At 37.3% G+C, this 13878-nt stretch overlaps 4 protein-coding genes and 1 long non-coding RNA gene across 9 annotated transcripts; all 5 read left to right on the top strand.

Moving 5' to 3' along the window:
- The first annotated feature begins 684 nt into the window (after positions 1 to 684).
- LOC109584458 (pollen-specific leucine-rich repeat extensin-like protein 1) lies at positions 685 to 3529 on the top strand. Of its 3 annotated transcripts, XM_020000206.1 has the most exons (10): positions 685 to 980; positions 1118 to 1331; positions 1389 to 1528; positions 1574 to 1778; positions 1834 to 1982; positions 2070 to 2141; positions 2191 to 2500; positions 2549 to 2742; positions 2797 to 3129; positions 3178 to 3529. In XM_020000206.1, exons 1-10 carry the CDS (start codon positions 908 to 910, stop codon positions 3381 to 3383), a joined length of 1896 nt encoding a protein of 631 aa, XP_019855765.1. In that variant the 5' UTR covers positions 685 to 907; the 3' UTR covers positions 3384 to 3529. The 3 variants fall into 3 exon arrangements, with proteins under 3 accessions (XP_019855765.1, XP_019855763.1, XP_019855764.1); XM_020000204.1 differs by having other exon boundaries at positions 686 to 980; positions 2797 to 3529; XM_020000205.1 differs by having other exon boundaries at positions 686 to 980; positions 2549 to 2748; positions 2803 to 3529.
- A 180-nt stretch (positions 3530 to 3709) lies between these two features.
- Positions 3710 to 5634, top strand: LOC105313842 (lysyl oxidase homolog 2-like). The gene is made up of 7 exons (XM_011407587.2): positions 3710 to 3825; positions 4061 to 4277; positions 4351 to 4493; positions 4554 to 4752; positions 4840 to 4979; positions 5029 to 5100; positions 5147 to 5634. The coding sequence occupies exons 1-7, from the start codon at positions 3753 to 3755 to the stop codon at positions 5503 to 5505; spliced, it is 1203 nt and encodes a 400-aa protein (XP_011405889.2). The 5' UTR covers positions 3710 to 3752; the 3' UTR covers positions 5506 to 5634.
- Positions 5635 to 5723: 89 nt separating this feature from the next.
- Positions 5724 to 7622, top strand: LOC100637219 (neurotrypsin-like). The gene is made up of 7 exons (XM_011407581.2): positions 5724 to 5850; positions 6133 to 6355; positions 6445 to 6587; positions 6644 to 6842; positions 6889 to 7028; positions 7078 to 7137; positions 7189 to 7622. Exons 1-7 carry the CDS (start codon positions 5787 to 5789, stop codon positions 7515 to 7517), a joined length of 1158 nt encoding a protein of 385 aa, XP_011405883.1. The 5' UTR covers positions 5724 to 5786; the 3' UTR covers positions 7518 to 7622.
- Positions 7623 to 7689: 67 nt separating this feature from the next.
- Positions 7690 to 13760, top strand: LOC105313838 (neurotrypsin-like). 3 transcript variants are annotated; one of them, XM_020000207.1, is made up of 7 exons: positions 7690 to 7853; positions 11044 to 11260; positions 12320 to 12471; positions 12533 to 12731; positions 12787 to 12926; positions 12979 to 13044; positions 13101 to 13760. In XM_020000207.1, exons 1-7 carry the CDS (start codon positions 7793 to 7795, stop codon positions 13571 to 13573), a joined length of 1308 nt encoding a protein of 435 aa, XP_019855766.1. In that variant the 5' UTR covers positions 7690 to 7792; the 3' UTR covers positions 13574 to 13760. The 3 variants fall into 3 exon arrangements, with proteins under 3 accessions (XP_019855766.1, XP_011405881.1, XP_011405882.1); XM_011407579.2 differs by lacking the exons at positions 11044 to 11260; positions 12320 to 12471; positions 12533 to 12731; ... (1 more) ...; positions 12979 to 13044; positions 13101 to 13760 and adding exons at positions 8208 to 8430; positions 8856 to 9001; positions 9052 to 9256; ... (1 more) ...; positions 9508 to 9573; positions 9626 to 10118; XM_011407580.2 differs by lacking the exon at positions 7690 to 7853 and adding an exon at positions 10195 to 10346.
- LOC109584461 (uncharacterized) lies at positions 10362 to 11027 on the top strand. Its single transcript, XR_002186022.1, has 2 exons — positions 10362 to 10414; positions 10463 to 11027. It is a non-coding gene; the product is annotated as an uncharacterized LOC109584461 (long non-coding RNA).
- Positions 13761 to 13878: the final 118 nt, after the last annotated feature.

The raw sequence follows: 13878 nt of genomic DNA, 5'->3' as shown, positions 1-13878 counted from the left end.
ATATGTATCAGGAAATGTAATAAAAATGGAGAATTTTTTCCTCTTCATTTTTGGCAAAATTTGGTCTGTGACCCTGTACTATAGTACAGGGACTTTGGCCCAATTTTAGAGCAACTTAAAAAATTTGTAAAAAATTCAATTTTAATCAGAATGAGCTCAAACTTTCTACACAACATAAGTACATGTATATGTATCAGAAAATGTAATAAAAATGGAGAATTCTTTCCCCTTCATTTTTGGTAAAATTTGGTCCAAGACCATGTACTATAGTACAGGGACTTTTACCCAAATTTAGAGAAACTTTAAAAATTCGTAAAAAATCTAATTTTAATCGGAATCAGCTCAAACTTTCTACACAACATAAGTACATGTATATACATCAGGAGATGTAATAAAAATGGAGAATTCTTTCCTTTTCATTTTTGATGAAATTTAGTTTGTGATCTTGGCCCGATTTTAGAGCAACTTAAAAGGTTGTAAAAAATCCAATTTTGATCGGAATGAGCTCAAACTTTCTACACGTACAACATAAGTGTACATGCATATGCATCTGAAAATGTAATAAAGCACTATGCCAAAATCCTGCAGGAAAATTTTATAACATACTTGCGTTGTTGATTGTAGTGCTGAACCAGCTTCTGATCTGATTTCAATGATTTGAGATCAATTGAACTCAGGCCTCTAAAAGGAGAGAGATTCACTGAGCATTAAATAAGTAAATAATTCAATAATATAATTATTGTTATAAGTATTGTAATACTTAGTCTTTGCTTTATCTCTCGGTCCTGCTTCTATTAGCATTCATAATCTTCTCTAGCTATCCATAGGTGTGATTATTGATTAGTCTAGGGCGTGGCAGATCTCTGCTGCATGCAGCATCTACAGTTGACGCCCTGTTTGGTTTGTTATGCTCATGAAGATGAGTTTGTTGAGTGTTCTGGCCTCCTTCTTGACACTGGTCTACGTTGCTAACGCTCAAGGTAAGAGCTTGAAGCGTACTAGCATGCACCTTTGTATTGTAACTACTACCTTGTTACTACCTGCACTGCTGCAGTTTACTGAGCTTCATCTATGAAGGCTATATGCCTGTATCATATTCATGTCACATTTGCTATAGGACGTGGAACAGTTAGACTCTACAGCAACAACTCCACCTCATCAACACTAACTGCTGGAATAGTCCAGATATACTATGGTCATTCCACTGGTACAAACACATGGGGCAATATCTGTGAGGACGATTCATTTGGTCACAACGAAGCTGACGTCATTTGTAACCAGCTGGGATATGACGGAGCTTCAACTTTTGGCAAAGCAGGAAGCACAACAATGTAGCTTAGTTAACAAATCCATCAACTTGTCATGAAGTATTGATCCTTTCCATACAGGTATGGGACTGATTCCCTTCACACAATTATTGATGATGTTACCTGTTCTGATGATGATTTCTTAACACTCCAACAGTGTAGCTTTGATACTACAATCTCAAGTACATGTGGTGATTCTAATGATGCCTTTGTTGTCTGCTGTAAGTGATATCAAACTGGTAACCAGCTAATACTTATATTAATAGATACTACTAGAATCTGGGATGCTCCTTATTCTGGACAGATACGTTTGCAAAATGGAACTAATTCAAGTTATGGTAGACTGGAAGTATATTGTAATGGACAGTGGGGTACAGTATGTGATGATAGCTTTGGCTCAACTGATGCTAGAGTTGCCTGCCGTCAGTTAGGATACAGTGATTCTTATACATATACCAGCACTGATGATCTGTCAGTTAATTACATAGTCTAAAATGCAATTATTGTTTTTCATTCCTTTATACAGTGGTGGTTCTGACACTCAGGCTATCTGGTTAAGTAATATTGACTGCAGTACTGATTCAGAGAGCTGCTTTGCTTATTGTGCTCACTGCCCTAGAGCTGAGAATCAACCATCACAGTGCTCACACAGTCAAGACATATCATTAGGCTGTCGTAAGTTGATACTTTATAATTACAGTGTCAAATTACATGTACATTTGGAAATGTAATCAATTCTTTATATCTTCATGCTTTTTAAAGAGTTTAATCCTGACTATCCAGTCCCCAGTAATACCCTGGAGACTTGCAGATATGCTGATGATATTGCTTCAAGTAAGAAACTATAGATAATGTCTATTGTTTGAAGTATTTTATGTATCAGCCATTAATGACCTTGCTGCCATCATTGGAGGAGTAGTTGCAGTTTTTATTGTATGCTGTATCCTCATAATAACAATACCATTGTGTGTATGTTGCTGTTTGGGTGTTGGAGTGGGAGCTTTAATAGGAGGAAGTACAAGGAGGACAGGACCACAACAAACTCCAGCAGCCATTGAAGCTGGAGCTGGCTTATCAAATACAAGAAAAAGTAATCCATTATCAGGAACACATCCTCCACCTTCAGGTGGGCAAAAGGAAAGACTTCCGGCTCAAAAGAAAAACCCTCCAACACAGAAAGTCACCAAACAAAAGTAAGTATATAAATTGAGCTTAATAAATGACACACATTAATACTATAGACCTGAGGATGATATTACAATGCAAGTATGTGAACCATATGCTCTTCACAAAACATCTCCTGGTGCTTTTAATGATGAAAGTCCAGCTCCACAAGAAGAACTACCTCCTCCAATCGAAGAAGTACCTCCTCCAATATCTCCCCCTGAAGAAGAAATTACTGTTGCTGTAAAAGAAGAAGTTCCACAAGAAGAAAGTCCTCCTCTTCCTCCACAAGAAGAAAGTCCTCCTCCTCCTCCACAAGAAGAAAGTCCTCCTCCTCCTCCACAAGAAGAAGAAATACAAGAAATTTCTCCTCCAAAAGAAGAAAGTCCTCCTCCGCAAGATGAAGATGAAGTACCTCCTCAAGAAGAAAATGAACTACCTCCTCCAGAAGTACCTTCTCAACATGAAGTATCTCCTCCTCCTTCACAGGATGAAGTACCTCCCCCAGAAGATAATGGTGTACCTCCTCAAGATGAGGCACCTTCTGAAGACCAAGTACCTCCTCCTCCACAAGACGAAGCTTCTCCACAAGATGATGAAGTATCTCCTCCACAAGACAAAGCTTCTCCACAAGATGATGAAGTATCTCCTCCACAAGATGAATCTTCTCCACAAGACAATGAAGTACATGTACCTCCTACACAAGATGATGAAGTATCTCCTCCACAAGATGATGAAGTATCTCCTCCACAAGATGTTTCTCCAGAAGGAGTAAGTAGTCCTGAAGTACAAGAGGTTCCTACAGCTGCTGCTGCTCCACAAGAAGAGATACCTCAAGAGGAAGAGCCTGCGCAACAAGAAAATTCTACACTGCAAGAGAACGAAGAAGAGCAACCCCCCACAGAGATATAGAACTAGCCTCCTCAGTTTCGCTCAGTTTTAACAAGCTGCTTTGTGTAGATAGTACATCGAAATATCATTATAGTTTAGGTTCCAATTTTATAATGATTTTACATTTATGTTAGTGTTATTTTTATAGCATAGAATTATTATTTTCTATTATCATTAAAAATGTTATTCATAGTAGACTAACAGAACTCAATCACGTGATTGGAACTGACCTCAGTGACCTGCTCAGTCTACTGTTGACGCCCTTCTTTGTTTTGCAAGGTTTTGCCGTCATAACTGATAATGGAGTTATCATTCATAACTGCAGGCTCACGTTTCAAACTTGATAGTCTTGGTTGACGCCCTTTTTGTTTTGCGTTTTTGCTGTGATAAATGATGGGATTGCTCAGTGTTCTGGTGCTCTTTTTGACCGCTTTGTTCTGCCATACTAATGCTCAGACTCAGTGTAAGACAGATAATTACATTTATAAGTAGAATAGCTATAATAGCAAACAGAACGGATGCTATATATAATATATGCGTAGTGTCTAATACTGCAGGCTATAGCCCATTCAGCACTGATGCATCAGATATAGATATACTAGCCACTTGAAGTGATTCCTCTCTAAATCTTAGTAATACTGAATCCACCAATTACCCAGGCTAAACCGAACTTAAACACTTTTTCCATCTAATTGTAGATCGTGGAACTGTTCGACTGGTTAGAAGTGGATTCTACTCATCAACTTATTCAGCTGGAATAGTTGAGATTTATTACACTACCAGTTCCTCCAGTACACTCAGATGGGGTAACATTTGTTATGATAGTTCATTTGCTAGCACTGAAGCTAGTGTCATTTGTAACCAGTTGGGGTATAATGGAGCATCAACCTATGGTAGAGCTGGGAGCACATTGCTGTATGTATACTGCATTATTAAACAATATAATTTAATTTCTAATCATCGTTTTGATTGCATTATCTTTCTATAGCTATGGAACTGATACTCTAGCTACAATCCTTGATGATGTCAACTGTTTCAGTAGTAGCTATTTGACACTGGAGCAATGCAGCCTCTCAACATTTATTAAATCCTCTTGCACCAGTGACAGTTATGATGCATATGTATCTTGCTGTAAGTATAATAGTCCATCAGGCAATAATAATATTTAATCAACTTTTTATTAACATGCAGATACTACTAGAATCTGGAATAATCCTTATTCTGGACAGATTCGTCTACAAGGAGGTACTTATTCAAGTTATGGTAGACTGGAAGTATATTGTAATGGACAGTGGGGTACAGTTTGTGATGATAGCGTTGGTGCAACTGATGCTAGAGTTGCCTGCCGTCAGTTAGGATACAGTGATTACAGTACATATACTGGAAACCTGTTAGTAAACTTGCTTATGAATAATATATGTTTACAGTTTCATGTTATCTCTTGTCATTGATCTGTGTTGTGTATATTTCTTTATAGGGCTGGGTCTAGCTCTCAACCTATTTGGTTGGACAATGTTGTTTGCAGCAGTTCATACAGTTGTTTTGCCTATTGTGAGTCTTGTCCCTCTTCACAATTTCACAACTGTCTTCACAGTGAAGATGTGGCTTTGGGATGTGGTAGGTTATAATGATATCAATGAATATTTTTAATTAAATTCTTGCATAGAATTTAGTAGTTTTTATACTACATCCACTAATACACTCAGCACTTGTCAATATGCTGACTCCATTTCTTCAGGTAAATACTGAAATAGCATTCAACAATAACTGAATGTATCTAATAGCCAGTGACAGTATTGGTGCCATCATTGGAGGAGTAGTTGCAGCAGTTTTCATATGTATCGTCCTCATAATAACCATACCAATATGTATATGTTGTTGTTTGGGTGTTGGAATTGGTGCTGCTGCTCGTGGTGGAAGGAGTTCAACAAGAACAACTGTAGTTGGAGGAGCTAGTGATGTTACATGTACCGGAGCGACCAGTCAAACAACTAGTGCTTATCCTCAGTCTGGATATGATGCTAGTTACCCTCCACAACAGGGTTATGCTCCACAGCCGGGTTACCCTCCAGCTCCACAGCAAGGTTATGCTCCACAGCCGGGTTACCCTCCACAGCAAGGTTATGGATACCCACCACAGTAGTGATGTGGTGCATCATCTGCTAGCTGCTCTTAAACACTTTAGTCTATATAGATATTGCTATAGTTTTTAGTTTTCCCTTTTCATTAATAATTATTTTATTGCTTTGCTAGTCACAAATCTATAGATCTACCATTCTTGGTTCAATTCCTGTAAGTGAGCCTAGCTGCATATGCACTCTGGAATGTTGTTTACTCACGTGATTTACATAGCCTACTCTTGGTTGACGCCCTGTAGTCTACTGTTTACGTTTTGCTTAGTCGTGGTGGGTGAACAAGGTGATAATGGGATTGCTCGGTGTTGTGGTGCTTCTCTTGACTTTGTCTTACCACACTAATGCTCAGCTGTGTAAGATAAATATATTACTGTATCATAAGACCAATAGAATTAGTTAAATACCTAGTTCTAGCTAAATGCACTCATGCATGAGTTTAGGTAACTGTCGGTCAGTTTTTAATTTCTCCATAATCCATAGACTTTTGACCTCAGTCTTCTTTCTGTCTTTAAATACAGTGTTGAAATGTTTAAATAGCTCATAGACGTAGTTTAGCTTAAACTGTTCCTGTCCATGTAATGACGAATACAGTCATGGTGATGAATGGACTGAACTTGATTTGTCTCATCCAATAGACCGTGGAACTGTTCGACTAGTTATAGGTGGAGTTTTCTCACAATCTATTGAACGGACAGCTGGAATAGTTCAGATCTATTACTTTACCAATACCTCCACTTCAAACAGATGGGGCAATATCTGTGATGATAGTTCATTTGGTAGCACTGAAGCTAGTGTCATTTGTAACCAGTTGGGGTATAATGGAGCATCAGGTTTTGGTAGAGCTGGTAGTACAACAAGGTATGTATGGACAAGCATACATGTAATTTGATTGGGAGGAAAACAAAACTATTATTCATTTGTCATTATATCTAATATTAATTATGTAGCTATGGGATTGATACAGCTGCCACACTTATTGATGATGTTAAGTGTGCTAGTAGTAGCTATTTGACTCTCAAGCAGTGCAGCTTTTCAACAATTATTAAATCCTCTTGCACCAGTAACAGTGAAGATGTTTATGTATCATGCTGTAAGTATAGTATTTATAGTTTATACTAAAAAATTTAATCAAAATTCTTTTCACAGACAGTACTAGAATCTGGGACAATCCTTATTCTGGACAAATTCGTCTACAAGGAGGTCCTTATACAAGTTATGGTAGACTGGAAGTATATTGTAATGAACAGTGGGGTACAGTATGTACTAATACCTTTGATGTAACTGATGCTACAGTCGCCTGCCGTCAGTTAGGATACAGTGGCTATACTACATGGGCTGGAACTCTGTTAGTAAAACTGTTTTTGCTCAGTGTTTTATTTCATTTTATACAGTGCTGGGTCTGACTCTCAACCTATTTGGTTGAACAATGTTGATTGTACCAGTTCATCTCTTTGTTTTGCTTATTGTCAATCATGCCCCTCCTCCCAATCTTCTAGCTGTGGACACAGTCAAGATGTGGCTTTGGGATGTGGTAAGCTGTCATTCTGTTCTATAAATAAGTTGATACTTTTCTTGTACAGAATTTGATAGTACTTACACATCCACTCATATACTGAGCACTTGTGAATATGCTGACTCAAGTAAATATAGAAATAGCTTAAATTACTGTACTCATAACATTTATTTTATAGTTGCCAACAACATTGCTGCCATTGTTGGAGGAGTAATTGCAGCTTTTGTCATATGCTGTGTCCTCATAATATCAATACCAATATGTATATGTTGCTGTTTGGGTGTTGGAATAGGAGCTGCTGCTCGTGGTGGAAGGGGTACAACAACAAAAACAACAACTGTAGGAGGAACTAATGTTACTACAGCTACTACCAGTCAAACAACTAGCGGTTACCCTCCACAGCAGGGTTACTCTCCACAGCAGGGTTATCCTCCACAGCAGAGTTATCCTCCACAGCAGGGTTATCCCATGCAAGAAGAAAAGGGATATGGATACCCACCACAGTAATAGTTTACTGTCAGTAACACTGCTTTTATATTATGTCTCATTAGTTTAGTTTTCCCCAGTCTTTTTTATTACTGCTTTTATAATTGGTTTTTTAATACAATTAAATATTCATAGTTAAATCACTTCCTGTTTAAGCTCCTCTTTGGCTAGGTGTGATAATTTAAAACAACTGTGAGCATAGATACTACAACCACTAACGCTGTGAGCTATTGGGGCAGTTCCTGACTAAAATATCTTACTGCTATAGTCTAAGTAGAAAGTTCTTTGTGTGGATAATGGGCTTACTAAGTGTCCTGTTGCTACTGATAGGTTTGATCTACACTGCTCACTGTCAAAGTAAGTTTAATACCCACATAGATCTGTGTTGTAATAAATATTCTTATCATTATAATTTTTATAATTTAAGGAGGGCAGATCTATGTAGGATATTGTATATGTCTTTACACAGGCAATGCTTTAAATGCAATTATGAGTACTTTGTGCGTATAGTATAAGTAAATGGTAGCACTGACTAATTACTTTGGTTTGCTAGCTGTAGTGTTAAATTAACATACTAGACCTTATTAACAGTGAGAAGTTGTCAATTGTATTTGTCCTTATTAGACTTGGCAAGGATATGAGAGCTCACTATTTCTACACTTAAATGCATTGATAATGGTTTTTTATTTTATTTTTGCACACGAAAAAAAGCTCTAGGACGAGGAACTGTTCGACTAGTTAGAAATGGAGTTTCTGCATCCTCTTATTCATCTGGAATAGTTCAAATCTATTACTTTACCAGTTCCTCCACTAGAAACAGATGGGGCAATATTTGTGATGATACTTCATTTGGTAGCACTGAAGCTAATGTCATTTGTAACCAGTTGGGGTATAATGGAGTATCAAGTTATGGTAGAGCTGGTAGCACATCAAGGTATAACTATATGCACACACTATGTATTATTATAAATATAATTTTGGTGAAGCAAAATTTTGCATCATAGTGCAAATTTGGCAAATTGGCTTCAAAATTTAACTAGCAATAAGTGCATCAAAATACCGTTTCCTAGATGATTATAAACAAGTCAGTCATGTGATCAAACTGATCAAGCACACGTACACATTTCCTTTTTGACTATGTTTATTAGGAAGTGCAGTAAATACTCTCAAAACAAAATCATTTTGTTCCCATTACAGTATCCTTCAATAGTGCTTGCCAGAATTTACTGAACTTTGCTCTATATTCCTACAACTTATTTTTTGATCCATTTATTACCTTTATCATTATTTGAAAAATTAGTACAAATGTAGTTTTAGTGATATATAATTATTTTTGAGTTAGCTGCACTTTGTATATAGTTATGGAACTGACTTTAATGACACCATTCTTGATGATGTTAGTTGCTCTAACAGAAACTATTTAACTCTACAGCAGTGTTCTGTTTCTACAACTATTTCAAGCTTCTGCTCTCTTCTTAATTCAAATGATGCTTATGTAGTTTGCTGTAAGTTAGTAACAACATAAAGTGCAGCAACTTTTTCTGTTATCATACAGATACTACAAGAATCTGGAATAATCCTTATTCTGGACAGATTCGTCTACAAGGAGGTACTTATTCAAGTTATGGTAGACTGGAAGTATATTGTAATGGACAGTGGGGTACAGTATGTGATGATACCTTTGATGCAACTGATGCTAGAGTTGCCTGCCGTCAGTTAGGATACAGTGATTCCCTTACATATCATTCTGGAAGCAAATTGTAAGCATATGTCACTATTATATTTTTCATTAAAATTTGACTGTTTCTTTATTTTTAGTGCTGGGTCTGTCTCTCAACCAATTTGGCTGGATAGGGTTCTGTGTAGCTCTTCTGACAATTGTCTTTCTTCTTGTGAGTCTTGTCCCTCTTCAGAATACAATAATTGTGGACATAGTGAAGATATTGCAGTTGCATGTGGTCAGCTCCTTTATTAATGATCGACTTTGTAATGATTAATTTAATATTTTTAGAATTTGACACCTCTCAAACTGCTTCAAGTAATACGCTAAGTACCTGTCAATATGCCAACAATCCAGGTAATAAAATAAAATTATAATAACATACGTATATATTGTTTTCAATTAATAGTTAATGTAGGAGGGATCATTGGAGGAGTGATTGCAGTTTTTGTCATATGCTGTGTCCTCATAATAACAATACCAATATGTATATGTTGTTGTTTGGGTGTTGGAATTGGTGCTGTTGCTCGTGGTGGGAGGAGTGGGCGTACTAAAGTAGTAACTGCTGGTGCTACTAGTACTACAGTTACTACTAGCAATGCTACTGCACCACCTCCTGCTTATAATCAGCAACCACCTCCAGCAGTAGCTCCTTATCCAACTCAGCAGGGATATCCTGTTCAGCCTGGATATCCTGTTCAGCCTGGCTATCCACCACAGCAAGGATATCCCGCTCCACCACCTTATCCAGCACAATATTGACAATGATAATAACAATGATATAGCTCTAATACTCTCAGTAGTGACTATCGGCTTTGTTATAGAACTTAGTTCATGATTCATTTTAGTATTTTGTCCTTTCCTTTATTAGAAATAAGAGATAACATAATTATAAAATATCATTTCCGGTAGATCTACGGCATCATAGTTTATCATGTTTATATAAAAGCACAGCTGTATAGTCTGTGGGCTGGGCCCGATTAGTCACGGCCGGTACGGTGATTCTCTAGAAGCTCTCTGTGTTAAGTGCTGTCCTTTTGGTGTTCCTGTGCATTAAACTGTGACTGTCATGGGCTTACTAAGTGTCCTGTTGCTACTGATAGGCTTGATCTACACTGCTCGCTGTCAAAGTAAGTTGTTCACATAATTATTATTGAATCGCGTCTGTTCGCCGGTCAATGCAGCGGCTAGCCCTGAGGTAGACTAGCCCTAAGGTAGACTAGCCCTAAGGTAGACTAGCCGTGAGGCTACGGTGCACCATAGATATACACTGTGGAGTATAGTGTTTGTACCCATGGATATTTGTATATCTATGGGTGCACGTTACACACTAGATCTATCTGCAGTAAAAGTTTTACTGACGTATTGGCGATTCTGCATTTCAGATTGGTGAACCATATGTCAGTTATAAACATTATGAAAACTTTATAAAGCGATTCATTCTGCCAAATTTTGACATTTACGGTCTAAAGGTGGGTTCTCAATATCACGCATGCACGTCCATCACGACCGGAAGTGCTGCCATAAACCAATGGGAGCATGTGTCACATTAGAAAACATTTCTATTCTGACACATTGACGCATGCTCCCATTGGTTCATATAGCACTTCCAGTCGTGACGCTAGAGCATGAAAAACAATGTGTCATATCAAGAACCCACCTTAAATGGTATAAAATGCCAAATATATTGTCTAACATTTCTGCTGACTGTATGGCTTAATTTGATCTACATACTTGTTGGGTTAACATGTCAGTTGCTATGTAAATAGTTCTGTTTATTTTTACATGTTTCTTTTGAACTTGACAATTTCTTAATTTGTTTAATAGACCGTGGAACTGTTCGACTTGTTAGAAGTGGAACTTTCTCATCATCTTATTCAGCTGGAATAGTTCAAATCTATTACTTCACCAGCTCCTCCAGTACAAACAGATGGGGCAATATTTGTTATGATAGTTCATTTGGTAGCACTGAAGCTAGTGTCATTTGTAACCAGTTGGGGTATAATGGAGCATCAAGTTATGGTAGAGATGGTAGCACATCAAGGTATGCATGGAATATTTTGTGGAGAATTTTAATTCATAATTATACTGTGATGCAATTTCCTTATTGAAAATGTTTACATTTGTCACTTAATTATTTGAATTCTTGTCCAAAAATGGAGTTATTAGTCCATCAACCTAATTAAGAGCTATGCCCATGCATATATTACACAATTAAAGATGTATGGGTTAACAGGGTTTCCACAGGATATTGGCATATTAGTACCAGAGTACATATTATTGTACTCTTGGTACTAGTACTCATGCAGCTTCTTGTCAGTGGATTGTCACGGGCCACATAAATGAAAAGACTAGAATTCTTTATATAATTTTTTTCTGATGCATATACATGTACTTGTCTTGTGTATTGAGTTTGAGCTCATTTCAATGAAAATTAGATTTTTTATGAATTTTAAAATTTACCCAAAATTCATTTTTATAATGAGTTGAAAATTTCCAACTCTTCTACATACACTAGGCAACATGTTGCTTGCAACATCTGGGGTTACTTTGATCTTTTATGCCCACCATCCACTATTCAACTTTGTTGAAAGCAACTTTGTGGTTACTTTGATGTGCTGTCAACTCTGTTGCCTGAAATAGAACTGAGTTCTATTTCAGGCAACAGAGTTGCCATAAGATCAAAGTAACCACAAAGTTGCTTTCAACAAAGGCTACATTTACACAGCAACGCAAAACGCATCGTTTTAAAAGTATCCACTTTGAACACCGTTTTCGTTTCCATAGAGTTCTATCAAGATTTTATCACGTTTTCATTCGTTCCTGTGTAAACAGAAGCATAAAACAGGCACAAAACTATACGGATTGCATCGTTTTCGTTGCTGTGTAAACGTGGCCAAAGTTGAATAGTGGATGGTGGGCTTTAAGCAACATGTTGCCAGAAATAGAAGGCTGTTCTATTTCTGGCAACATGTTGCTTACAAGATCAAAGTAACCACAAATGTTGCCAGCAACATGTTGCCTAGTGTATGCCTGGCTTTACAGTCACTTCCATTGTGACACATTCTATGTAAATCAAATGTATAATTATCATATCATATAGTTATGGAACTGACAGCAGTGCTACCATTATTGATGATGTTAGTTGCTCGAATAGTAACTATTTAACTCTACAGCAGTGTACTCTTTCTACATCTATTTCAACTTTAAGCTCTTGCTCTCTTCGTACTTCATATGATGCTTATGTAGCTTGCCGTAAGTTATATAATAGTTAATAGATTTAATGGTATTATTATTATTATGTTACATTGTACAGATACAACTAGAATCTGGAATAATCCTTATTCTGGACAGATTCGTCTACAAGGAAGTACTTATTCAAGTTATGGTAGACTGGAAGTATATTGTAATGGACAGTGGGGTACAGTATGTGATGATACTTTTGGTTTCACTGATGCTAGAGTTGCCTGCCGTCAGTTAGGATACAGTGATTACAATTCATACAGTGGAAACCTGTTAGTTCAGTTATTGTGAAAACAATGCATTTAAAAATATTGTTTGTGTTTCTAGTGCTGGGTCTAGCTCTCAACCTATTTGGCTGGACAGGGTTTATTGCAGCAGTTCAGACAGTTGTCTTGCCTATTGTGAATCTTGTCCCTCTTCAGAATATCATGACTGCACACACAGTGAAGATGTTGCTTTGGGATGTGGTAAGCTGTTGCTCTATGCTACATGTAAAAAGTGATTACATAACCATTTTAGAATTTGACACCTCTCGAACTGATTCAACTAATACACTAAGTACCTGTCGATATGCTGACTCCTCAGGTAGCGAAATGAAATAAAGTTGTAGCAGATTATTATTATTTATTTTAAATTAATAGCTAACATAGGAGGGATCATTGGAGGAGTGATTGCAGCTTTTGTCATATGCTGTGTCCTCATAATATCAATACCAATATGTATATGTTGCTGTTTGGGTGTTGGAATTGGTGCTGCTGCTCGTGGTGGAAGGAGTGGACGTGCTACAGTAGTAACTGCTGGTACTACTACTGCTACTAGTGCTACAGTAACTACTACTAATACTAGTAATCTTACTGCACCTCCTCCTCCTGCTTATGAGCAACAGCCACCACCTCCTGCTGCTTATCCTGCAGCTTATCCTGCTGCTGGTTATGATGCAGAAAAAGCTCCTTATCCACCTCAGCAGGGATACCCTGCTCAGCCTGGCTATCCACCACAGGAGGGGTATCCTCCTCAAGGATATGCTTATCCTCCACAAGGATATGAAGCTCAGCCTGGCTATCCACCTCAACAAGGATATAATTATCCTCCACCAGCTTATCCAGCTCAATAATATTATACTGTCATTAACTAATTTTGTATGCTTTGTTAGTAGAACAAAGTATACTCAAACTGTAGCTGATCGTCTTAGTTTAGTTATGTATTTTCCCTTTGTATGGTTGTTAGTTGTTATCGTGACTATTTAAGTGATTTGTAATGACCAAATTTTTATTCTTTTCAAAGTAACTAATTTTTAAGCAGATCGGTAGCTTCTAGTCTGCATCCTGTTTATGAGTGCAACAATTCATCATGTTGACCCTGGGGAATATCCCTGCATAGTTGACCCGAAAGTTTAATGACCACAACTTGCTTTCAACT

Source organism: Amphimedon queenslandica, unplaced genomic scaffold (assembly GCF_000090795.2).
Source record: "Amphimedon queenslandica unplaced genomic scaffold, v1.1 AMPQUscaffold_13208, whole genome shotgun sequence".
NCBI lineage: Eukaryota > Metazoa > Porifera > Demospongiae > Haplosclerida > Niphatidae > Amphimedon > Amphimedon queenslandica.
The sequence above is the reverse complement of the archived record's forward strand: the minus strand, read 5'-3'. Positions and strand labels throughout refer to the sequence as shown.

Bases quoted from the DNA above. Each gene is read 5' to 3' on its own strand.
- LOC109584458 (XM_020000204.1), top strand. From the start codon at position 908: ATGCTCATGAAGATGAGTTTGTTGAGTGTTCTGGCCTCCTTCTTGACA. The intron at 2,501-2,548 runs GTAAGTATATAA...TTAATACTATAG, and splicing joins CAGAAAGTCACCAAACAAAA to ACCTGAGGATGATATTACAA. The intron at 2,743-2,796 runs GTCCTCCTCTTC...CACAAGAAGAAA, and splicing joins AGAAGTTCCACAAGAAGAAA to GTCCTCCTCCTCCTCCACAA.
- LOC105313842 (XM_011407587.2), top strand. From the start codon at position 3,753: ATGATGGGATTGCTCAGTGTTCTGGTGCTCTTTTTGACCGCTTTGTTC. The intron at 3,826-4,060 runs GTAAGACAGATA...ATCTAATTGTAG, and splicing joins TACTAATGCTCAGACTCAGT to ATCGTGGAACTGTTCGACTG. The intron at 4,753-4,839 runs GTTAGTAAACTT...ATTTCTTTATAG, and splicing joins AGTACATATACTGGAAACCT to GGCTGGGTCTAGCTCTCAAC.
- LOC105313838 (XM_020000207.1), top strand. From the start codon at position 7,793: ATGGGCTTACTAAGTGTCCTGTTGCTACTGATAGGTTTGATCTACACT. The intron at 12,732-12,786 runs GTTAGTTCAGTT...TTGTGTTTCTAG, and splicing joins AATTCATACAGTGGAAACCT to TGCTGGGTCTAGCTCTCAAC. The intron at 13,045-13,100 runs GTAGCGAAATGA...TTAAATTAATAG, and splicing joins TCGATATGCTGACTCCTCAG to CTAACATAGGAGGGATCATT.
- LOC100637219 (XM_011407581.2), top strand. From the start codon at position 5,787: ATGGGATTGCTCGGTGTTGTGGTGCTTCTCTTGACTTTGTCTTACCAC. The intron at 6,356-6,444 runs GTATGTATGGAC...TTAATTATGTAG, and splicing joins AGAGCTGGTAGTACAACAAG to CTATGGGATTGATACAGCTG. The intron at 7,138-7,188 runs GTAAATATAGAA...TTTATTTTATAG, and splicing joins TTGTGAATATGCTGACTCAA to TTGCCAACAACATTGCTGCC.